Consider the following 23,806-nt stretch of genomic DNA (forward strand, 5'->3'; position numbering starts at 1 on the left):
GCTCCCAACTCAGAAACTAAACAGAAAAGTTTTTTTCCCTGAAGGAAAACCACACACACACACACACATCTCCCCACACCCAAACACAGATTAATTTGGGTTAATTCTTTTCAGGATCACACAGCTTTCTACAGGATGGAGTTTGCAGTAAGTTAACAGCAACCCTTGGGAGATGAGACAGGCATGGCTGTTATAAGAAACTGAGCCCCAAGCTGCTATTTCTATCTTCACACAGCTGGATGGAGGTGGTACTTTGCACCATCAGGATGGATGTAGTCTCTCCATGAGGAGCTCCTGTGCATGATAAATCCATGTTGGTGGAGTAACACTGGCAAAACTCCTCCATTTCCCTTTCCCAAACACCACGAGCTAAACCAGCAGCCTTCCTCTCTTTCCTCCTGACATTTATACGCAAAGCCACCCCACAAGGCACACGAAACTCCAAATAAGCATTCATTAAAGCTCTAGCTGATCTGCAGGCAGGCTGCAGATAAAGTTTTAAGCTCATCCATTAATTAACGGTGTGGTTTATCTCCTTATCACGACCTCCTGGTATAGGTAACAAGGGGAGAATGCACATTTAGCAAGGGAGGAAGGTGACATGCTGATGGAACGGAACTGGAGCTCGGGAAGACAGGTCACGAGCTAGGATTCCGTGGTCAGGACGGCCAGTCCCAGGCAAAGCCAAGGGGAAATATCCCATCGTACCTACAAACGCTGCCGAATCCAGCGGCTCTCCGAGGGTCCAGAGGTGTCTGTTTCGATCTAACCACCCATTCCCCACCTCCTTCCTTGCACTCTCTCCCCAGACCCTTGCAGCTCTTCAGTCCCCCGTTTCTTTACCCCCACCCTCTTTCCCAGTCGGCCCCTGCATCACCCCCCCCCCCCCATCCCGCTCACCTCCACGCCCGTTCAGCCACAGATCCCTCGCCTCAGTCGGGTCTCCCCCTCCCAGCCCCTTGCGCACCTCCGGCCCGCACCCCGAGCCCTCACCCACCCTACCCTGATCCCCCCTTACCCCCAGCCCCTCTCCACCCTGTCCCCCTCACACCGCTCCTGCAGACCCAGACACGCCGAGGCGAAGCCAGCGGCGTTTCCCTTTCCCGTTAACGTTGTGTTGCGTTTCCTCAGCGACGCCGGTTGCGGAGCCGAAGCGACGATGGTAAGTGACCGCCTCCAGCACCGCCCAGTCCCGAGAGCCCGGCTCTCCCGGCGGCATATTGTGTAGAGGCGGCTCCACCACAGAGGGGCAGCGCGAAACCGGCTGAGAGGAGGGAAGAAATAAACCATGAGGGAGAAATAGAAATAGGTAAATAAAAATATTCCAATCACTGAGGTGCTTTGGAAGGCAAAACTTCGTGGTTTAATGTGCAAGTTCGAATAAAATGTGTATTTAAGGCCAGATGTAAGGAATAAAGGCCAGGACACCAGAATGCAGTCTGAAGAGAGGCAAAGGAAGACAAGGGGCTAAGCAAGGAGGGGAGGATTAAGACTGTCTCCTGCCAAGGGGGTCGGGAAGGGGACTCTTTTACACAGTACGGAATGAAAAGCTAAAAAGCATTATTATATGGTCCATGAAGCTGTAATCCTGCCCACAAACAGAGCCTGTTTCCATTTCCTTCCTCTCCTGCTTGCTCTTTTCCCTGCAGTTTCATTCTCTCTCATCTCCTCCCTCAAACCAATTCTCCTCCACTGCTGTGAGAGGCTTCTCAAGGCTTTGCGGTGAAGCCCAAGCCCTTCCCTGCTCTCAGTCATAGAATCATAGAATAGTCAGGGTTGGAAAGGACCTTAAGATCATCCAGTTCCATCCCCCCCCCCCCCCCAACACCTCGCACTAAACCATGTCACCCAAGGCTCTGTCCAGCCTGTACTTGAACACCGCCAGGGATGGAGCATTCACAACCTCCCTGGGCAACCCATTCCAGTGCCTCACCACCCTAACAGGAAAGAATTTCCTCCTTAGATCCAGACTACCCCTGTTTAAGTTTGAACCCATTACCCCTTGTGCTATCATTACAGTCCCTAATGAAGAGTCCCTCCCCAGCATCCCTGTAGCCCCCCTTCAGATACTGGAAGGCTGCTCTGAGGTCTCCCTCAGCTTCTCTTCTCCAGGCTGAACAGCCCCAGCTTTCTCAGCCTGCCTTCATACGGGAGATGCTCCAGCCCCTGATCATCCTCGTGGCCTCCTCTGGACTTGTTCCAACAGTTCCATGTCCTTTTTATGTTGAGGACACCAGAACTGCACACAATACTCCAAGTGAGGTCTCACGAGAGCAGAGTAGAGGGGCAGGATCACCTCCTTCGACCTGCTGGTCACGCTCCCTTTGATGTAGCCCAGGATACAGTTGGCTTCTGGGCTGCAAGTAGTCCTCCCATTACTGCTCTGATCTCAGTGCCTTGGCTGGAATTTGGCTCCAAGGAGGGAGGTGACACTGAGGATGTTCCAGAATGGTCCCCAGCCTAGATCACTTTCATGGGGAAAACTTATGAGGCAGGTTAAGCCATAATGTTAATTATTCCAGCTGCAAGTTGTATATGGACATGATTTCAATATAAATTTATATAATGAAGTTGAATGTAATGACCAACTGGTGTGTTTTCTCTTTGTTCTGCTTCTTCCGTCAATGAGCTCTTTTCAGCATTCCCTGTTGAGCCAAATGCCGTTCCCTGGTGTGAACCTCAGCTTAAGCCATTAAGCTCCTACAGCCTTTCACAGTGATTTGGCCCATTCATCTGAGCATCACTGGGTAAGGTTGCAAGTGGTGAGAATCCAGCCTGTGCTATCCCTTATTCCAGCCTCCTGGGTCTAATACAAGGCTGCAAGTGGGAGTTCTCCCTTTGCTTAATAAAACCAGAAGAGGAATTCCACATGGAACAAAGATGTGAATTTATTAAGAGTTCACCCACCTCTTAAGGCTGTCTAAAACTACCATAATTTAACAAAGCACACAGCTATTACCCAGCCTATTTTCTGACTACAGAACAGAAGGCATTTAACCCTCCCCATTCCACCATTGCTAGGAATTCCACAACTACCAGGAGCTGTAGATGGTTGCAGGAGAGATTGCAGCTCAACTGAATTGCCTTCTACAATCCACAGTGCATCTGCAACACAACCGACTCTTTACAGCTGGGCCTTGAAGCCTTCATTGAAGGGGCAGAAAGGGTTTAACACCAATTACTCAGATGGACACTTCCCAACTTTCCCAGTCCCTCTTTTCCTCATATTGTTTCTGATCTTCCAAAATCATCCCCAGATGATTCCATGCCTTAACAATGGCATGAGATTTCCCTCATGGCTCTCACTGTTACACATTTCTCAGTGGCTTTTTTCCTGTCCACATTATCTTTGGTGCTTTTCATTTCCTCATGCCTGAGAGAGGGGTTTGATGAGCCCGTAATCCATGCACCTCGTGAGGCAGTCGTGTGCTACATTAATGATGTGCTGCTTCTTGGGGTCTTCCTGCTTGCCGATGTATGTCAGGATCTCTAGGAGCTCCGTCTCCACCAGCTTCTTTGCTAGGTCTTTGTCAGCATTGATTAAGTTGAAAGCTATGACCAGTCCTCGGTGCTGTACTTCCATGTTCTCATGCAAGCAGAGCCTCTGCAGGATTTCAAGCCATTGGGTGGTCTTCGAGGGAGAGAGAGATCATTAGTATTGATCTGAAGAACACCTCAACTGAGAACGTGAGTTTGGAAAGGCATTTCTTAGCAGAAGGAAGCGCATGAATCAAAGGCACTGGCACCGCATGAAACATGTTTCACGTTTAGGTTGCCACTTAATCTCTGTGCAAAGATTCTGATCAGAATATTGACACAATGATAACTGAAGCAGACCACCCATTCCCATTCCCCCCTGCACTGATCTTCCTGAGCCCCTTCTGTGGCTTGATTCACCACTTTTATTCTAACAAGGCCCGGTGTCCAACATCGACACAACAGAGTTCATTAGTTCTCAACCACAGCTCTTCACAGATACTCAACCATGCAGGGTCCGAGTCCTAAGGACTTACAGACCTGTGCAGGAAATTGAGATGTTCGGGGATCTGGAAAGCTTAATATGTTATCTATCAAGCTTTTCTCATGTCTGAGTGAAACAAGGTTTGGATCTCAGGTTATTTATCAAAAGCTTTAAGAGCCTATAGAATAATATTCTGCATTCCTACCCTTGCTTGACAGTTAGCATCCTGGACTTAGCTTGTGGAATGGCTATATAGAAATGTTTCAGCTCTGAGATGAAGTCTTCTATAAAGTAGACTGCTTTACTTCATGCAGGGATGAACTAGAAGCATGCACAGCCAGGTCTCAACTTCACCAAGTTCCTCACTATAAAACTGGTGCACTGCATCTTCCTTTTGAGTGGTATTTCCATGGCTGAGCCAGGCCCCTTCAAGGGTATATCTACTACCAATAATCAGACTTTGGGTCTTACCACTTCAGTCATTTTAGAGCAGAGCTTCTTTTGTGCTGCTGTAAGCATGGCCAGGGCTCCTGCCGCTGCAACCTGGACTTTCTCATCATCCTCACCACACAGTAACACCACCAACTTCAGCCGGTCATTTCCATCAGCCACAAACCGCTCTTGAACCTAAAAAATACCCAAACCCATGATATCCAGGGATAATACATTCAGGAATGCCTCATCACAGGGGCTCACAAACCAGAGCACACAGTCTAGTTAGAGCTGCCCAGTGAGTTACCTCCTTGTTGATCACCAGGTTGCACATGCACTCTGTGGCTGCCTGTCGAAGTTGGTCATGATTCTCAAACATGTAATTTTCAATATCTGGCAGGGCCTTCTCTTTGACTATCTTCATCCTGTGTTGAAGAGCAGTCAAAATTTATCATGAGACAAGCAATGACCAACTTACACAATATTAGCTGCAGACAAGGGAAAGCCTTGAAACCAATCAGTGTCTGCAGCACTGGAGCTCATGATATGGTTCATTCCCTATCTAATGCAGACTGTGATGTTCACATGTTTCCTCTTTCTGGAGGAAAAAGTGCCACTCCTCTTCGTATTCATCTTTCAGTTCTGAGACTGTCGCAGCTGTGCCAAAGGTATCTCAAACTGACCAGTTTGACTGACATTCACGTGTACTCAGGGGAAGACAGGCAGAAACCAGTTAAACTCACCGAAGTTTATCACTTCTTCCTGAAAAGTTAGTGAGACCTAACAGAGCCTCGTAGTTCTGCAGGCCATCTCTCTCTGTGTTCAGCAGGCTGACAAGGGGCCTCACCACCTCGTACACCTAAGAAGAGAAGGGATGTCTCTGCTTTTCCAGCTCTCAGGTCTTGGCAATTTTCATTTGCTAAAGGAAATGTCAAGATTAATTCCGGGTGTATTTTTAAGCTTACCCTCTCTCCTGGGAATGCCATGTCTGGATTGGAGATAGCAGCAATTTTTGCCAGAGCATGAGAAGCCTTTATCTTGCCAACTTCTGTGCCTTCCAGAGCCAGAGGTATCAGGGCCTAGTGACACATGTGAAAGCATATGATGCCTCCGAGAAGATTTACAGGATTGCCTTAATATACTAAAATAAGTTTAAAACCACCTAAAGATGTGTCTGTTGAAGAAATAGGCCTGCACTGTAGCCCAGAGTGATGTCTTTGGTTCTCCGATAGGCATCACACCAGAGCCTGTAGCTCATTCAGTTGTTTCAAGACTGCTTGTTTGGAGGCTCACAGGGATAGGACTGCAGTGTCAGTGTGGGCCCCAGGAGCTATGCCAAGACAGCTCACACTTCTTTGGCACCTTCCCTCACTGCAGACACTTTGCAGACAAACTGCACATCAGGTTGGGCTGCAAACATATGAGTAATCACCTTTCCACCACCTTCAGCAACAATGGTCCCCCGGTCCTTGGGGTCTTCACACAAGGCAAGAAACACCCTGCAGAAGCACAGAATCATTTAGTGAAACAGCCACAGGGGAAGGGAATAGCCAGCATCCCCCAGGGAAGGAGCCTAAGGTTTTGCAAGGGTGCCAGATCCATCAGTTAATTCCAGATGTTTAACCCAGTGCCCTACAGCACTCTAGGAGAAAACCACAGATGGCACAATAAGAAGTTTTCAGGCCTGTAAGATAAACTCTGTTCTAGTCAAAACCAGTAGAGAGGACTGGAAATTCAAGATGCTGCCCAGCAAAGCAGGCCTGTAAGTCAGCTTTGGGGTCAGAATGTGGATTTGTGTTAAATCTTTTCTCCCTCTCCCTTTTATCCCTCCCCCATAGGCAGAAGGCACCGCCCCACCAAGCAGAGAGCCAGCCCAAGAGCCCATCTCAGTGGCACATGGGCTGGCCAGCACTCCCAGCTCCTACGACAGCAGTGAAGGTACCTGGCAATGAGCTCCTTGCTCTGGTCTGTCAGCACGGCACTGTCTGCCTTCACCATGCAGGCCAGGGCAGAGACAACACCAGCTTTCAGCAACCGCTTCACCCGCTTCACCACAAAATCCTTCTTGTCCTGAGGGGGGACATTGGAAAGGGATTAGCCCCTTAGCAGCTGCCATGCTGCTAACTACAGCCAAGCCTGGTTGGAGAGCAAAGCAATTTCAGCCTTGGAGATAGGAGATCTGAGGTCTGTGACAATGGATACACCAGGGAAGGTGTTCAGATCCGAGCATCTCCTCCCAGCTCCCTGGGATACCTTCGGATGCTCCTCAGGCACGTGCTGCTTGGAGAACTTTGCCAGTTGCACCAGCTCTGGGACCAGCTCCTTGGTGTCATAGCTGTTGGTACAGTTCACCAGCACAGAAGCCACAGAATACAAGATAGTCTTGTCACTTGTCTGCACAGAAAAAGGAAAGCTTATGTGAAGGTGAGGGAAAACACTTCAGGGAAACAGGTCCCTTAGGACTGCCCCGCTGTAGTGGTTTGCACTAGCTGAAGCCTTCTTAGGCTTAGCTGCAGCTTTATAGCCCAGGGCAGGGAAAACCAAATGTTTTTATGGTCCAACAGGCTGTTGACATCATCAGATGCTGTCAGCACCTTCATGCCTTTGATTTTCATGCAGTTGCTGACAGTAAAGGCAAGAGCAACCTTCCTCAGCCTTGGGAGAAGAGCAGGATGATGACAGCCTTGAGGTGTCTCTATTGCACAGGCTAGGCTGAAATTTTGTTAAACTAGAGGAGAGAGGTTGGGGTCACAGCTCCTCCTGCATGGGGAGACAGTATTGGGCTGGAGACCTAGGAGAGTGTGATGCTACTAGAGGAATGAGGAAACAAAGTAAGGAAATAGACCTTGGCTAATTCAAGCATAGCTTGCAGGGCTGGCTCATCTTCAACAAAGTCATCTTTCACATCCGCATCAAGGGTTAGATATGACATCCCTTCCACAGCCCATCTCCTCGTGCGGATATCAATGCTGGTGTTGCACAGCCATCTGGAAGACAGAAAAACATCCACGTTTCTATCCCAGGACCCAGGAATAACTTCTCTAGGAGAAGAGGGAGGAAAAACATATTGAGACTGTTTCAGGCCCCAACATGTCCTCAAGTTCTGCTGCAGCTCCTATAGACTGGGATGCTTCCCTCGAGACATGACCTTTCTCCCATGGCCCAGCTTGAGGGATCTAAATGCTGCAGGAAAAGACAGACCAGGACAGGTACTCAGCACCGCTTTGCCTTCACCACCACACAAACACATGATGCCCTGCTCTCCAGTGTCAGGAGCAATGATCATTCAGTCACTTCCTAACTTCATCCCAGCTCCTCCTCTCATCCACCTTCAAAAGACACTTGTGCATATTCTAGATAGCACTCAATTAGTCTGTACCATTCTGGCAAAGAGGGAAGCACCATGTCTGGTGTCTCTCATAGGAAATCAAGGAGGGAGAAAGGCTTCTCTGGATACCAAGGCAGGAGGAACATACGGTTGCATCAGGCACAGAAGAGTTCCAGGTCCCAGTGCAATGGCTCTGGGGGCCCTGTCAGCTCTCAGGCAGCACCAGTAAATGAAGGCAATGTGTGAGCAGGATCTCTTGGGAAAGGATTATACTGTATTTTGCAAGGTACAGAACAACAGAAGGACGAAGTAAGGTCACTCACTTCCTGCACTGCTTGGCTAACTTCTCAGTGGACCCCTCAGCAAACTGCCGCAGTCCATAATCAGTACCTCCTGCTGAGCCCAGCTTGCAGAGACCCTGAGGAGAAGCAAGAGGATACACCAGTGAGAAAGGTTCATTAATCCTCCAGTATTGCTGCCCCCAAACAGCCTAACCCCATTTCTGAAGTTTGAAGTCAGTTCTAACAGAGGAAGCAGTATGTAAAAGAAATACCCAGTAGACTGTTCAGGTTGTAGCACAGCAAGCTGAGGTTTTGTGCTCTTATCCGATATCCATAATGCAAGATGAACCAAGGTTACCAGTATTCCCTATGCTATCCTCATTTGCAATCTCCCCCTTACTTGTAAGGAAAGCACCATAAACTATTTCCCAGCTGAAGGGAACAAATCCAACATGTTCCCAGGTCCTCCCCCCTCTCCCAAGTCCAGGGTTTAAGCTGGTGAGTGTGGCAGGGGCTGCCATCCTTACCACCAGGGCTCGGATTTTGATCTTCTCATTCTTGGTCTTCTTGTAGATCTCCTTCAGGAGCGCCACTCCATTGGAGATGATGAAGGTGGCCCGGCTCAGCTTGGTGGAGGCGTGGATGAGGGCTTCCACCGCCACCAGCTGGTCAATCTCTCTCTCAGACCCACACAGGGCCACCATCATCTCCATGACTCCCTTCATGCCAAGCAGCTTGTTGCCCAAGTCAAAGGGCCCTTGCAGAACTCCAGACACCATCTGGATAGCATGGAGTGTTTTATCCATGTCCTGTGGGTCAACTTTGCTCCTGCATGGGATAGAGAGAGGGAATAGCATGTGGAACAGCAGTTGCTTAAGTTCTCATTCCCTTGAGCAGGGAGCATCCTTCCTCAGATCAAGAGCTGGGCTCCTCCGATAGTAGGTACATGGGACACAGTTGAGCCTAAACTCAGGCAAAGGCTGTGATCCAGCAGGTAGGAGTACAATGCAAGGATCTGAGGATCCCAGCTGAAGGATCCAGCAGGATCTCAACCCAATCATTATTTCCCAGGTCCTCAGTTTGGCATCTAAGTGGACTCCAAGTACCTCACCTCATCCTTAAAACCTCCCACTCCTGTGCCTCTGAGCTCAACTCACTTGATGTACTCCTCGCAGATCACCCGGTAGTTGTCACGCTCCGGGTCGCAGCGCAGGTCATCATAGAGCTTATTTAGGAGCACCGAGGCACTCAGCTGGGTGTTCTCTGTCAGCGGCAGGCAGTCAGGCAGCTCAGGAATCTGGCCCACCACTTTCAGTATCTTTTTTAAGCCTGGAAACAATGGAGTTGTATGGCTGTTAGAGGGGAGGGGTCTGTACACAGCTCAAGATACTACTTATTGGTTTCCTGCAGTGAAATAGCCAGTTTGGATGGTTTTCAATTACTTTGCAGCCTAATCACACAAGTCTTAAAGAAGATGTTCAGATATTTACTGGGGAAGAGCTTCTGCTCTTGAGATTGCAGGTTTGCAGCATCAGGCTTTTATCCAGCTCTCAGAATGAGATAAGCAAAACTGCATGTGGTCCCTGGCTGGATCAGTTATTTTTGTCAGGAGGGTTTAAACCTACTGACTTCCAAGGCTGGAGGCTCTGACTAAGGAAAAGTCAGTGACTTCCAAGGGATCCTGGATGTCTTAACCCTCCTTTTGCTGAAGTGTTATTTAATACCTTCCAAAATGGTACCGTACATATGCATTGGAATTAGTATAAAAACACATCCCACACAAATTTCTTGCCCCCTTCCAGTTTTAGAAATGACCAGATTAAGGATCCAGCAAGCTCAGCAGGTGCTCATCTCATCTGAAGATAGACAAGTTATCCAACCCAAATCCTCCTAATGTTAGCAAATACGTTGGAATAAATGAACCAGAGAAGTCAGCCCTCTAGAAACTGAAAAAGTCTTGTTCTCATACACAGCTTTTTTCTCTCTTAATCTTAATACTGCTACCTGCTAATACATCTAACCTCTCTCCAGGCTTGCATGCACCAAAGAAAGCTACAGAGGATCAGTTCTACAGGTATTCAGGCAAGAATACACAGCTCCACATCTCCCAGACCAGAACAGGGAGGAAGGGAAGGACTCACCATTGTCGATGACAAAGATGGTCCTGCTGTTGTCATGGTCTTTCAGGTCCTTCCTTGGTATATTCTTGTTGAGGAGGTTGAGAGCTCTGTCTCGTCCTTGCCCAGACACTTTCTTGCTGACCAGCATATCCAGCAAGCGCATTGTGATCATCCTCAAATCTTTCTTAGTATCTACACAGAAGCAAGACAGTAGCAGCCAGTTACAAGACATTATCTTCAAAAGCAGATGAACTCAGTGAAAACCATTCAAAGGCATTACGTGGCTGCAATATCGGTGTTTAACACCATAAGGATAAGACCTGCATGCAGGCTGTCATCCTGGACAGCTGGAGGGTAAAGGCCCCACTTCCCCAAGGAACAAGGAATAAGGTGGACATCCCAGGAGCAGAGTCCTCTCTGCTCACCCCACTTTGATAGCAAGACCACAGGACCACCAGGTCATGCAGTGTTACCGAGCACTACAGCCTCCTCCTTCCCGTGATGCTCCTCTTTCCCCTGGCCCAGCAAGCAGTCGGTGATGGCTTGCAGGAGGCTGCAGACAGCCAGGGAGATCTCTTCATTGTCCACAGACATCCACATACAAATGCTGTCAATGCCCAGGTAATGGAGAATGGCAGTGGCCTGGCACCAGAAAGGAGAGAGCAGGGCAGCCGTTAGCAAAAGCCTTTACTTCCTGCATACTTTAGGCTCAGCTTGTACAAAGGAACTCTTTTCCTGGGTGAATCCTGAGTCAGTACAAGGCAGAGTTTTGCTTTTCAGCCTTAATTTCTAATAAGGCAACAACTAACATGTAGAGTTGCCAGTAATTAAGTCTATTTCCAAAGAGGATGTTAAAAGCATTGCAAGGCTTGCAAGCCTTAGACAAAGCTTTCCTAAAGTTAGTTGTTCTTTGTTGCTTTTCTGAGACCTGTGATGAAGGACATGGATTTGACCCAACCATGCTCATCACAACTCCTGTGAGAACAACTCATCCCAAGTTCTACTTCACCAGCACACATGAAGGCACCATAGTGAACAAGTACAGCTTTCACCCCTAGAGGTCAGGGGCATTTTCAATCGTGTTACAAGTCTTGTAGGATCTAATGCCCCACTGCCCACAAGCATTAAACCATGGCAGTTTTCCACTCCCCCTGGTGCCAGGCAGTAGCAGTGAAGGCTGCTTACCCGAGCCTTGTGCCCTGTGCACATTTCCGAGAGCGTCCTCACGGCTGCCAGGACCAGCTCCGGGTTTTTGGTTTCTATCAGCTGCAGCAGGAGGCTGACCCCGTTGTTCTGGAAGATCCTCTCAGCGCCCGCTTCCTCCCGTCCCAGGATAATGAGGTTGTTTGCAGCCTGGGGGGGAGACAGACCTGAGGTCAGTGGCCCAGTCCTGCAGAACATCTCTGTGCAGCTCTGGGGTGGTGGCCATCCCGCAGTGGCAGACACAGACAACCAGCTCAGACCACACCACACAGTTCTCCAGGTACATCTGGGGAATAGCTTCACCCTGCCCCATTAAAGTGGGTCACTGCTTGGAGAGGAACATAGGGGAAGGTGGCAGAGATGGGCCTGATAAGTCCAGTCTGATCCCACCTTTGGTATACTGGGAGGCGAGATCACCTTCCCCCTCAGCACAGGGGTGATGCCTCATTGAGACACTTCCGCTCTCCAAGCACAGCTCATCTCCCAACTCCTTTCCTCATCCTCCATCTAGGGCAGGAGGGAAAGGGAATGCACCTTACTGCTCCTCTGACATTAAATAGCAATTCTGTCAAGTCCAGGACAGTCCTCACCTTTTCCCGCTTTTCTTTGTCGCTGTTCTCATCCAGCAGGATTTCAAACATCTTCTGCACCCTCAAGTCCGTGGAGAACTGAATGCGCAGCTGTGCCAACAGAGAGTGCATGGAGCATCAGAGGCAGAAACCTGAAGCGCAGGTTTGTTTTTCCTTTATCACTTCAAGGACATCACAGCCCCTCAAACCGTGGACAGTTTAAAACAGGCATCACTTCTCAGCAACCAGCACCTATTGCCCATCTCAGACTTGTAGGCACGAGCAGAGCCAGCCCATACCCATCATTTCTGAGATCTAACCATCCCTAGTGATGCAGGGACTTCTTCACAGCACCCTGTAAAGATGTCAGAGTGGCAGCTGCCAGCCCCAGCCCCAAAGCTGGTCCAGTTCCTTGCCAGGACCTTACCACAACACTCAGGCCCAGGCCAGCCTGAGGAGTGAGCTGCTTTTTAACTTAACAACTCAGTCTGACCCCCAGATTTACATGCACCAAATATGAGCTCCCAGTAAATGCAGCCTGTTTATGCCTGTACACTGTCAGGAGTTTCCAGTATGATCAATACTCTGTTAATGTAACCCAGAGCAAGAACATTCCATGCCTGGTCTGTGAACCCAGGACTGCTTCCCTGGCATTTACCTTCTCCTGGATGTTGGCTCCCAGTCGCCTCAGGGTCTCCTGGAAGTTTTTGTTGCGGGGTTCAATGGCAGCACATTTCTGAGCATCTTTGAACGCTTGGTCCAATTTTCCCAGTTTTTCCAGAGCTTGACTGCGCCGGTACAAGGCTTTGATATCCGAGGAATTGATGTCAATAGCTGGAAGAATGATCCAAAACACCAGCCATCAGAGTCTGCTGCGTGGAAATAACCTGTGTAAACTGTGATTTGCTTTACAGTGACTATAGCTCTTTGAGATGTAGTTATTGTGGATTAGCTCAAATACAACAAATTGGTGCATCTTCTTTTCAACCTCCTCCATTAGTTCCCTTGTGGCCTCAGCACTTGGGTGTTAGTGGACATGAAGGAATAAGACCACAGCCCCCCAAAACCAGATGTGAGAGCAGGCTGAAGCAAGCACACCCACCAATGCAGCTCTGCCTTCTCAAAACAGCCCCCTCCTTACCTCTAGATGCATCTGAGGCTGCCTTGGCATATTCCTCCTGTTAAACCAGCAAGAGAGAAATCTGTTAGCAGTGGAATAGCAGGGCATGTCCCCATTGCTGACACACTCTGTGACCTCTGTGTTCCCATAGGACACCTCAGTGAAGCCTTTTCATCACTGATGGAAGAAAAGAGGAAAAGGTCTCTGATGCAGGTGAGACAATATACGCTGCTGCAGCAGCAGATAGTGGGCAGTGAGGGCAGAGGGGATACTCACAACAGCCTGTCTGCAGCTTGTTCTGGTGTTTCTTCTGGGTTAGTGTAAACTCAAGCACATGCAGGAGATCTGCTAAAACCCCACAGCAGGTCACTACAAGCTGACTGCAGGAAGCCAAGACAGTTTTGGTACAGATACCAATAACTCAGTTTGCTAAATACTGACTTCTGCTTCTTTTGCGCTAGGGCAGATGGCAAGAGCAATGCCTCCGCATCCCAACTCATGGCCTACAGTGCTCTCGTGGCTGCCAAAAGCTTTTGCTTCAAAGTGATTATGTGAGGCCCTCTCTGACCTGAACCATCAGGACTGAAGCAGGGAGGCAGCTTTACAGTTCCAGAATAAGCCCAGAACAAACCACTTCAGGCCAGTTGAAACATGCTATTCAATCAATGGACAAAACACACAGCCCGCAGCACGGGAGCGCCCTGGCCTGCCTCCCTGCTCTTCTCCCCTTGAGCACAGCCCAAGCAAACCAGGAGCAAACCTCACCTTCTTAAGGAAACACGCTGCCCTGTTCCTGTACAGCACTGCCTGCAGTGCCTTGTCCTTGTTGAGCTTTATGGCTTGAGTGTAGCTTTGAGCAGCTTTCTCGTAGTCATTGGCCTGAAAGTACTTATTGCCCTCCTCTTTCAGCTGGATGGGATCCTCCATTTGGAGAGCTTTAAGGGAAAACAATGATTTGTGTCCCATTCCAACTGCCTACCCCACCATAAGACTGACATATAATGAACACCCACATTAATAAAAGCAGCTTACCAGGCTGAAGAGCTTTGAAAGTGAAGACCTAAGGTCAAGGCTGTAGCTTCACAGCAGCTTATCCCACGGTTATAGATCCTTAGGATTCAGTTAATAAGAGAAAAAGAACTGGAGTCCACCGGTGCCACAGAGAGCCTGTGTGTCCCAGCAAAGAGCTCGCCTCCCGCTCCGAGTTTGGGCAGGACCTGGCAGCTCCTGCTGCCTGTCAATGTCACCTGTCACCATAGCCTGTCCCCTGTGCTATATATTGCCTGGGAATGGCCCTGTCTGCAGCCCTGCTGGGGGGGGGCTGCATGCAAGCACACAGCCCCTCTCTACAGGAGAGGAGATCCTCTGCCACCTCTGCAAGCAAACCCCAGCTTCCATCTACCTGCAGAGCTGCACAGTGTGCGGAGCAAGAATGGGGGGGTTCATGCCATAGAAACTCCTAACTGGGAGGACTGACCCCCACCACAGTGCTCAGACCCTTCTCCCTTTCTATTTAGGGAAGCATGAGACAGCTGAGCCTCGGGAACAAGCGGCCCCATGCCAGCAGCTGCAGCAGCACCAGCACCTTCCAGAACACCCTGGGATGGGGAAGCCAGCTCACACCCAGCACTGCCTCCTCCTCACGAGGCCTTTGGGAGCCTGCCCCACTGGAAACCCCACTCGTGGCTTGCACAGAGCTCAGGTTTACCTCTGAAATAACCACAGAAATCATAATGAAAGCTTTTTTTTCCCTCTCACATCAGCAATTCTCCTAAAGGATTCAGGCCCCACCAGTTCTGCAGGGCTCATGGCTCTGCTCAGCCACACCAGCAGCACAGAGCCCAGCTCTAATTACAAACTGTGGCTTTAGAAGTGAAACAAACCACACTCAGAGCTCTTGTGAGAGAAGACTGAAGCAGCTTCACCTCTTCCTCCTACTTCTGCCTTGCTCAATTCATAAACTAGCTTACTTTACTGAGCTCTGCTCAGCCACACCAGCAGCACAGAGCCCAGCTCTAATTACAAACTGTGACTTTAGAAGTGAAACAAACCACACTCAGAGCACTTGTGAGAGAAGGCTAAAACAGCTTCACCTCTTCCTCCTACTTCTGCCTTGCTCAATTCATAAACTAGCTTACTTTATCTCCCACTGCATCTGCTTCCCTAATAAGCCAGACCAGCCTGTGGGGCTGTTATTTATAGAGCCTGGGGGGCTGCAGCATTGCAGGCACCTGTGCTGAGGGTCATTTAAAGGCAGCTGGTGGCAGGGAGCTGCAATAGATAAGGAGGAATTCCTGTTGTCTCCGTTTCTGAGTGCGTTCTGCTCCCCACCGGTACGAATGGTAAACCCTTCTGTGAGCATCCCTGGGTACCAGCGGCTGGAGGACGGGGGGAGGGCCGGGAGACGCGCTGGCTCTGGGGGGACCGGACCCCTAGTGCAGGGCCGGGGGAGCTGCCGGCCACAGCCCTCACACGGAGAAGCAAACGGGGCCGTTGCCCGGCTCTTCCGCTGCCGGCAGGAAGCAGGAAGGGGAATGGGCAGGGACCGGGAGCCCTGCTTCGGAAGGTACCTTTGGGGCTCGGAGGAGTTCGCACTCCTCCGTGTTGAGAGAGACTGAACACTCGCTGTGCTTACCCCTCCCAGACACAGCCTCGGTAGCATCTCCCCAGCGCCCGCGGCTGCAGGAGCGGGTATGCTCAGTGACAGGATGGTGCCAAATCTGCTCTCCTCTCTCCTCCGCAGGTCTCTCCTTTCCTGGCCCCGTGGCTCTCCCTGCTGGGGTGCCTGAGGGCATGGTGGTCCTGCGGGCTGGGCTCTGCCCTGGTCTCACCGAGGAGATGATCCAGCTTCTTAGGGCGAACAGCATCCAAACGGGTAATGGGGAGCACTGGGGTCTCGGGCTGGGGAATGTCACCCCCAGCACACTTGGGGTGGCACGGGCCTCTCCCCCTGTGCGGGACCCATCTGCCAGCCTGGGCAGTCAGGACTTCTCCATAGAAGCAGGAGAGTGTTAGGATGTGGCAGGGCTCTTGTAGAGGCTTTTGGAAGGTATTTTGGGTGGGTTTGTGTGTTTTTTCCTCTGAAAAATGCCCATTTTCCTGGCAGGCTGCAGCCTGGGCCCCTCTTGCCCTTAGGGGGAAGGAAAAGATTTTGAGTGAGTTCTTTACTTGTTCTGACTGGATTAGAGCTGGGGAAAACACTGTTTTGTTCTTGTTATTTGGAGCCTGTGAGATCCTGTGGCTGCTGGAGCCCTGGATGCTGTAATCCTTGCTTTCCCTCTAAGAATTACTTTTGACTTGTTTTAAACCAGTAACAAACACATTTATCTGAAAAAAAGGATGTTGGGAGTGGTTCCTGAGAGCAGAGATGGGGCCACCAGTTCTAATCCCTGGGGCTTTAGCCCTTCCTGGCACTTTGGGTCAGTCAGTAGCCCCTTGAGGCTGTGGCATACTGGCAGAAGGGGAGTCTCTTGGCTGGAACCAGTTATCAAATGGTGCTGGGCAGCTCTTGAGCAGAACAGGGAGGATTTTTACCATCTTCTTTCCCTGATCTGTTTTGCAATGGGCAGTGGGGCCATCTCCAGTTTTACATTGTGTAGGGCATCCCATTCATTCACTTGAAGCATTGCCAGAGGGTGCAGATGTTTTGCCTGTTGGTGCAGGCAGGCTTGTCTAAGCTGGCCATCTTCTAGTGTCCATGATCTGGCCAGGTTTGGCTGCCAGCTTCTCATTCCTTGTGTTATTGCAGTGGTGGACTTCGTGTCATCAGACCTGGAGGACGTTGCCCAGAAGTGTTCCCTGTCTTACAAGGTAAAGGGTGACTCCCAAGTCCTGGTATGTTCGCTGCAGAGCTCAGAGCTGTTCAGCTCCTACTTGGATGGGTTTTCCTGGGGGCACCTCCTGCAGCATGGTGCTGTCTCTGGACTTCCTTAGTCCTGTTTCCGGGCATCTCTCTGTCCACCAGGCGCTGGCTGCAGTGAGACGGGTGCTCCTGGCCCAGTTCTCTGCCTTCCCTGCCAATGGAGCAGACCTCTATGAGGAGCTCAAGAGCTCCACGGCCATCCTGCCCACTGGGAGCCCGAGGTGGGTGATTGCTTGGTGAGCCAGCGGGTCTGCCCAGGGCTGGGCTTGCTGAAGAAGGCCTTGGTTCCCCAGCACAGGCTTTGAATCTCAATGTGGTGGTGTCCTGGGAAGGAGCCAGGGGCTGAGGCACTTGTCTGCATTTGGGAAGGAGGCTCTAGGGACAAACACCCAGGGACTGCTGCTCCTGCAGTTCTGGCTGGAGGAGGGGAGTTGATAATCCCACCTTGCGTTCATCCCATAGCCTGGACCAGCTGCTGGACTCCGGGCTGTACACGGGGGAAGTGACGGAGCTCATGGGGGCACCGGGCAGTGGGAAGACGCAGGTGAGTGGGGTGGAGGAGAGGACAGGTAGGACAAAGATGATGCCTTCAGGCATGTGAAGCACAGGGGCCTGGGAGGGCTTGCTGACTTCCCTGCCTTTCCAGGTGTGCCTGGGCATTGCAGCCAGCGTGTCTCTTGGCCTCAAGCAGCATGTCCTGTTTCTTGACTCCACGGGGGGGTTCACTGCCTCTCGACTCTACCAGATGCTTCGAGCCCAGGAAGAGGAAGAGCAGGCAAGTTCCCCTGAGCTGAGCCCTCCGTTCGCACTTGACTCTTGCCTGCAGACAACCCCCAGAGATGGTTTGTCTTTCCAGCTCTGCCTTGTCATCCCCATGGGCTTCTTTGGATCCACAGTCTTCCTCCTGTGGTTTGGTGGGTGCTGTGTTCAGGCACAGACACTGCACTTTAGGTGCTTTTCTTGGGGAGAAGGAGAGAACTTGCTGTACTTGCTCACACTTTTGCTCCATGAGCATAATCTGTGTTGCTTCTTCCATCAGTGCCATGGGGACAAGAGTATTCATGGGGTGGAGGCAAATGCGGAAGAAATAATGGTTCCTGGCTCCATAGTATAGATGTGAAGAGCTGATAGCAGCTGGGGCAGGAGGACTGTAACAAATCCTGGTGGGGTTGAGGCTGTTGGTGATGCCACTTTCTGCTGCAGCTGGAGGCTCTGCAGCGGATCCAGGTGGTCCGTGTGTTTGACATCTATGAGATGCTGAGTGCCTTGCAGGAGCTGCGGGAGCGCCTCTCCCAGCAGGTAGGAGCAAGGGACCGGGCCCCTCTCCCTTCCCCAGAGCTGCACTGGGAGCAACAGGGCTTGTGTGCCTGATGAGTGACATCGCATCACCCTGCCCTGGGGACATCTGAGCCTGTGTGCAGCTCATGAGCTCCAGAACTGCTAGATGTGTTACTCCACATGGTGCCTCCTTCTTTCAGGTTGTGAGCTCCATGAGTCCTCTCAAGATCGTGGTGATCGACTCTGTCTCGGCTGTGATGTACCCGGTGCTGGGTGGGAAGCAGTCAGAGGGTGAGCTGCTTCACTGGGATGTGCAATGAGGTTGCAGATCTCTGCTCATCCTGAAGAGCATCTTCCACGTGTGCTGGGGCAGGATGGATGTCGGTGCCACAGCTCCCAGCTTTTCCTTTGCTACTGTATGTAAAGGGGAGTCTGTCTGCAGTGTTATCAGCAAACATTCAAGCTGGCTGTGGCCATGCAGGCTCGTGTAGGTGGTCTGAAACCCAGCCAGGGGACAGAGGAGGCACCGAGCTGTTTGCCCACAGATTAAAACCTCTGCTTACAGTGTTGCAAGTACATTGTGGTTGCTGGCATGGTTTGTGAAGCTCCCCTGGGGCCCTTTCTGCCAGAAAGGACCATAAATCAGGAGTGAGGGGCTTCCTGCTGGCTGGGATGCCAAGGAGGCCCCTCATACACCTTCCAGAGGGTATTGCAGACCTGGGGGGCAGCCAGTGCTATCACAGGAACCATGGGCTGTAGGAAATAAAGCTGTGAGCTGGAGAGATGGGCCCTGTACCTGTTAAATCAGCCTGGCCAGCTTTGGAGCTCCTGGTGCTTTCGTGCTTTCGTAGGGTTTTTTTTTGACCTCAGGGCTTCTAGGATGGGAAAGGAGGTGGTGGGACAACTTTGGGATTGGTCTGTCCATGCCACATCCATTGGGACAGAGTGCCCTATATTTGCAGGTGCAGTGGGTGCTGGTAATGGCAATGGGTTGTAAGTGTCTATGAGTACCAGCAGTGGCACTAAATCTAGTGCTCATGCAAATACAGATGTCACCTGCTTCCAAGAAGTGCTTTTAGGGTTGTTCTGAAACACCCAAATCCTTCGTCCTCCTCAGGTTTGGCCATCATGATGCAGCTAGCCAGGGAGCTGAAGACACTGGCCAGGGAGTTCAGTCTTGCTGTTGTGGTGAGTGTTTCTGGGCTTTGTCCTTCACATGCTGGCATGTGCCATGGTGAGGAGTCCTGGGAAGGGTGGGACCCCAATCCCAGCTAAGCAGGAGCAAAAGCCCTGTATCCACAGTGCTCTGCAGCTTGTTCCAGCGAGTGTGGAGCGAGAGCAGGGCTGGTTTACTGCCTGCTCTTATCGCTGTCCTCAGCCAGCGAGGCCTTAACTTGATTGAGCAAGGTAAAGTTAAGCACAGATGCATTGAAAGGTTGTTTGTATTTATTTTTGATATAACACTAGTCATTTAAGGGACTGGCCAGCTTCTAAGTAACCTCTTGCTCAGTTACCTTAGAGAAACTGCTGGGTATTGCATCATCCAGAAGGAGCTAGGGACTAGAAGGGGCCCTGCTGTAGTCTTCCCCCAGTGCTTGGCCCAGCAATTGCATTTGCTTCAGTGGGACCACAGGTAATGTGTTTGAACTGGGAAGGCCACAACAGAAAACAGTGTTCTGCTAAACCTGGCACTGGAAGGTGTTGAGACAGTCCTGCCCTTTGATTAGCAATGAAGTGACAAGGATGGAGTGTCTGGAAGGATGCTTGGAAGCTCCAGGTTTAAAGTTTGCAGGTGCCTTCAGCACATGGAGTCTCTGCAGCTTGCAGATACGAGTGGGTTCCTACCTGAATATATTTGGGGCAGTAGCATGGGCTGTGTTTAAAGGGGATGGCATGAGTGTGCCAAGAAGGGAGGGCACAGGATGGAGAAGAAAAAGCACTACAGAAGTAGCAGACTGGCCATTATCTCCTGATAATCTCTGGTGTTTCATTGCACCACGTGGCACTGCTTTTCCTGGGCACTGCTAAGCCTGCTTGTGCTGCAGGTGACCAACCAGGTGACAAGGGACAGCAGCACCGGTCCACCAAAGCCAGCCCTTGGCCGCTCCTGGAGTTTTGTGCCCAGCACCCGGGTGCTGCTGGAGAGCAAAGAAGTCACCTTGGAGAAAGCCACCACCCAGCGCATCGCTTCCTTGGCTAAGTCACCCCGGCAGGTGAGGCTCCTCGGGCTGGTCCCTCAGGTATGGAGGCGATGCTGTGTGACTTGGACCTGGCTTTGGAGCAGGGTGAGGCTCCTGCTGTGGGTCAGGCAGCACCAGGTCTCATGGGTGACCCATGGCAACGGGAGGGGAGCAAATGCAGCCTGGTTGTGTGCTGTGGAAGAGAAGAGCATCTGTTCGCAACAGCCTGGGCTTGTATTTATAGGCATGATAAATGAGTGGCACCACTTCCAATGTGGGTCACAGTGTTCCTTGGGCTTGTCTTGCTCTCCTGATCAGTGGGAGTCCTGCAGAAATGGCTCCAACACCTGCAAAGGTGACTTTAGCTTGAATCCTGCCTAGTACAAGACAGCTCTGCGTGAGCCTCCTGACTCTGAGCCTGCTCTGCTGCCTGATCCAAATGGGTTTGGATGTGGTGGTCTGCTGGGCAGAGAAATGCATCCTGGATGTGCTAAATAAGTGTGTCTGGGGATATCTCAGCCCAAATTGTTCTTTCTTTACTAAATTGCATTCTCTATTTGTATCTCTGTGTTCAGCAGACCCAGTTAGAATGACGGGCACCAGCATAGAGAAATGCTCAAGGGGATGTGTTTGGGGATCTTTGGCTCTGGCGCCAGTGATGGGGTGTTGGATAGAGTGAGGTTAAGCCCCTCTCTGTTTCTCCTTGCAGCCAGTTGGGATACAGGCGGAGCTGGATATTGGAAGTGCTGATGTGACACCCACAGAGAGGCTCTAATGTGGGTGGAAAACCAAATGACAAGTTCCAGAAGAGCTGCAAAAAAGCAGATCAGCACACTGGAGGCTTTACAGACCGAGTCCTGCAGCCCTGGGAAGGACCAATGTGAAGAAGCTCTTGTTTTCTGCACTGGGGAGAAAGAGCGGGGGGTTACCTGGAGATCTTGCCTCAGCAGATGCTGCCTGCAGTGGCTGGGCTGTGTGAGCAACACAACAACCAGGTTGTCTCTTCTGCTGCAGGCCTGTCTTCAAGCAGCAGAGCCAGCCCTGTCCTCAGGTATTGGCTTGGGACCAGCTGTCATGTTCCTATACAAACCCATGACTCCTCGTGGTGGTTTTGTTTCCCCTTTAACTCCCTGCCTTCTGGTCCCAGAGCTCTGATGGTCCTTGGGAGCAGCCCACAGTGGTCTTGGCTCAGAAATGAAAGATGTTGCACACCGCTGTGGTGGTTGAGAGCTGGAGTTCAGTTAATGGTAACTGCTGTTAACTTCATTACAATTAGGGTTAGTCCCCAGCAGGACTAAGGTGGGACAGGCTGCTGATGAGCAGGGACATAACCAGATGCTTCATCTGACCTCCTCCACAGACTAACACCAGGCCCTGGAGAGAGCTGCTGGTGTTTTGGGGGCACTGCTGTGCTTCAGAAAGAATTGCTGTTAACTGCTGAAGCTTATGGTCTGCATCAGCTGGGGTGGATGAGTCCTGGTTGCACCAGCTGGCCCTGTCTCATGCTCAAGTTCCTACTCAATTGCATGTGGTGAAGTTTAATCTCTCTTTGCTCCAGTGCTTTCCAGCTGCTCTTGCCTGCTCTGAGCAACCTCGTGGGTGCTTGTGCAGTGCTGGGGAGGAGACAGGAGGCTGTGATGGAATGTGGCCTCTCCTCTTGTTCCCAGGTATCTTAGACACCCGTAACCCCACTGCTTAATAAGAAGCCTCTTTGGCAGGTGAGCTGAGCTCTGGCTTGCACTTCCAAGGCTGCTGATGTAGGTTGTGGGGGCTGAGACTCATCAGGGCATGCTCATTAAGCTACTGATACAGCAGTAGAGCTCCTGGAGCTTTCAAAGGCTCTGCTGGGTAAAGAGGAGGCTGATTTAGCCACAATTTGGGTGCTAATTTCTCCGGAGTTATATCTAACAGTGTACAGCCCTGTATTCCTGAGCAAATAGCTGCTGGAGGGAAGAGGCAGCTAAAAGGGGTGCTGTAGGAAGGGCTGCCTGAGGAGGGGAATATGCCAAAGCAATGTGAGCTGTGGGCTGTGCCATTCAACAGGTTTCAGTAAAAATAAATGCATTTTAAAGCTGTGCACTGATTTGCATTTATGAGCTTGGGAGGGGAGACTTGGCTGCAGCCACTGCAGCCTGGCTGGGGTGAGGAGGAGGAGGAGGATGGCTTGCCCATCTGCTGGAGCTGGTATGGCTGGTCCTCACCAGCAGAGAATGTGGTTTGTGTGTCTTGAAGCTGTGTGTAAAGAGCTGGTCCACACCAATTTCAACCAAAACTGTGCTGCTACTTCCCCTCTCTGCCTGAGGTTCTGTAGGGGAGGCAAAGCTCTTGTGGTGGAGCATGGAGCAGGGGAAGAGCCAAATCGAAACCTATTTGGTTATATTTGAACCAAGGGGCATTTCTTGCTGTTTCCTTCCCCTAGCTAGCAAGAGGATGAGAAGTGGAGCAGCCTGCTCTGAACCCTGCATCACCTTTGTGCCCCACATGCATCTTTGCCATGGCCTCAGGAAATGACAGGCATCACTTGCTCATGCTCTTAATCCCTGGGGAGCAGTCATGGGGCTGTGATTCAATGGGGATGGTGCTGCTCTGTGGGGAAGAGACTGGGGAAAGTCACTGCCATGTGGGCTGTGCTCCTCCAGAGCCACCCATCCCAGGCTTTGGGGCACAGCCATGACCTGGGGGTATTTTCTCCTTGGCAATCAGCTGATTGCAGCTGCAGGAAGTTTGTGTCCTCTTAGGAAGCAGCTGGACGGGTTGGGGAGGACGCTGTGATATGGGGCAGGGCTTCTCGGCTCCTGGGTTTGCTGCAGAGGTAGGCAGAGAGGTAGTGTGCATGGTGACAGTGATGGATGTCCTCATGGATTCTGGCTGTGCTGTGAGCGCTGGTCATTGCTCAGTGTGGGTGCAGTGGAAGGGTTCGGGCTGTGGGAATCCATTCCCTGATCTGGAAGATCTTGGCTGCTTATCCCAGCTGATTTGCCGTAAATTTGCGTAGTAAAATGAGCCTGGAAAGAGTCTGAGACCTGAATGTCCTCATCCAGCCTTTCTCTGTGCTCAAGACAGGCACTTCTGCAGCCTTGTAAGCTGTATGGGGACATCCCCTTTCCCTGCTCCCTCCCATTGCCCGGAAAGTGGTGATAAAACCCATCTCGGGGCTGACAGGACACCCCTTGTCCCAAGGAATGGGGATGCCTTTTGGCACTGAGGACTTGTATGTGTCCATATGTACAGAATACAAGTGTATGTTTATATGTACCGTGTTACAGGTATGCGTGTATGGGGGACTGTGTATATATGCCTGTGTGTATGTCTCTCTATATAGGTGTCCTTGTGTGTGTTTCCGGTTTAATGTAGCTAAGCCCCTGTGCATATAGCAGAAACCCTACGGAGAGCAGGGGTTCTCCAAGCCCAGACGGGGTCTCGAACCCGCGGCCCCTCGGTGGGCTCTACCCTCTGTGCCTCCTGATGGCGC

General features: G+C 51.0%; 2 protein-coding genes across 3 annotated transcripts; one reads left to right on the forward strand and one right to left on the reverse strand.

Moving 5' to 3' along the window:
• Nucleotides 1-2,904: 2,904 nt before the first annotated feature.
• Nucleotides 2,905-14,265, reverse strand: UNC45B (unc-45 myosin chaperone B). Its single transcript, XM_057415503.1, has 20 exons — nucleotides 14,047-14,265; nucleotides 13,780-13,949; nucleotides 13,036-13,072; nucleotides 12,553-12,728; nucleotides 11,916-12,005; nucleotides 11,308-11,475; nucleotides 10,596-10,764; nucleotides 10,144-10,314; nucleotides 9,160-9,331; nucleotides 8,530-8,830; nucleotides 8,045-8,139; nucleotides 7,239-7,380; nucleotides 6,647-6,787; nucleotides 6,336-6,463; nucleotides 5,826-5,892; nucleotides 5,359-5,472; nucleotides 5,137-5,252; nucleotides 4,701-4,818; nucleotides 4,433-4,588; nucleotides 2,905-3,631 (listed from the first exon to the last, which is right to left on the reverse strand). Exons 2-20 carry the CDS (start codon nucleotides 13,939-13,941, stop codon nucleotides 3,368-3,370), a joined length of 2,787 nt encoding a protein of 928 aa, XP_057271486.1. The 5' UTR covers nucleotides 13,942-13,949; nucleotides 14,047-14,265; the 3' UTR covers nucleotides 2,905-3,367.
• RAD51D (RAD51 paralog D) lies at nucleotides 13,212-22,409 on the forward strand. Of its 2 annotated transcripts, XM_057415505.1 has the most exons (11): nucleotides 14,532-14,716; nucleotides 15,758-15,889; nucleotides 16,763-16,824; nucleotides 16,979-17,097; nucleotides 17,339-17,420; nucleotides 17,523-17,651; nucleotides 18,080-18,175; nucleotides 18,355-18,445; nucleotides 19,272-19,342; nucleotides 20,200-20,367; nucleotides 21,044-22,409. In XM_057415505.1, exons 1-11 carry the CDS (start codon nucleotides 14,572-14,574, stop codon nucleotides 21,107-21,109), a joined length of 1,161 nt encoding a protein of 386 aa, XP_057271488.1. In that variant the 5' UTR covers nucleotides 14,532-14,571; the 3' UTR covers nucleotides 21,110-22,409. The 2 variants fall into 2 exon arrangements, with proteins under 2 accessions (XP_057271487.1, XP_057271488.1); XM_057415504.1 differs by lacking the exons at nucleotides 18,080-18,175; nucleotides 18,355-18,445; nucleotides 19,272-19,342; nucleotides 20,200-20,367; nucleotides 21,044-22,409 and adding an exon at nucleotides 13,212-13,227 and having other exon boundaries at nucleotides 17,523-18,005.
• Nucleotides 22,410-23,806: the final 1,397 nt, after the last annotated feature.

Source organism: Pezoporus wallicus, unplaced genomic scaffold, assembly GCF_028554395.1.
Source record: "Pezoporus wallicus isolate ANWC-B61680 ecotype Strahan unplaced genomic scaffold, APGP_CSIRO_Pwel_v1 contig_7856, whole genome shotgun sequence".
NCBI lineage: Eukaryota > Metazoa > Chordata > Aves > Psittaciformes > Psittacidae > Pezoporus > Pezoporus wallicus.

Excerpts from the sequence above, each read along its gene's own strand:
- UNC45B (XM_057415503.1), bottom strand. The coding sequence starts at position 13,941 with ATGGAGGATCCCATCCAGCTGAAAGAGGAGGGCAATAAGTACTTTCAG. Across the intron at positions 12,729-13,035 it reads AGCCTCAGATGCATCTAGAG|CTATTGACATCAATTCCTCG; the intron begins GTAAGGAGGGGG and ends TCATTCTTCCAG. Across the intron at positions 3,632-4,432 it reads GCTCTAAAATGACTGAAGTG|ACCACCCAATGGCTTGAAAT; the intron begins GTAAGACCCAAA and ends TCTCCCTCGAAG.
- RAD51D (XM_057415505.1), top strand. The coding sequence starts at position 14,572 with ATGCCAGCAGCTGCAGCAGCACCAGCACCTTCCAGAACACCCTGGGAT. Across the intron at positions 14,717-15,757 it reads GTGGCTTGCACAGAGCTCAG|GTCTCTCCTTTCCTGGCCCC; the intron begins GTTTACCTCTGA and ends TCTCCTCCGCAG. Across the intron at positions 15,890-16,762 it reads GGCGAACAGCATCCAAACGG|TGGTGGACTTCGTGTCATCA; the intron begins GTAATGGGGAGC and ends GTGTTATTGCAG.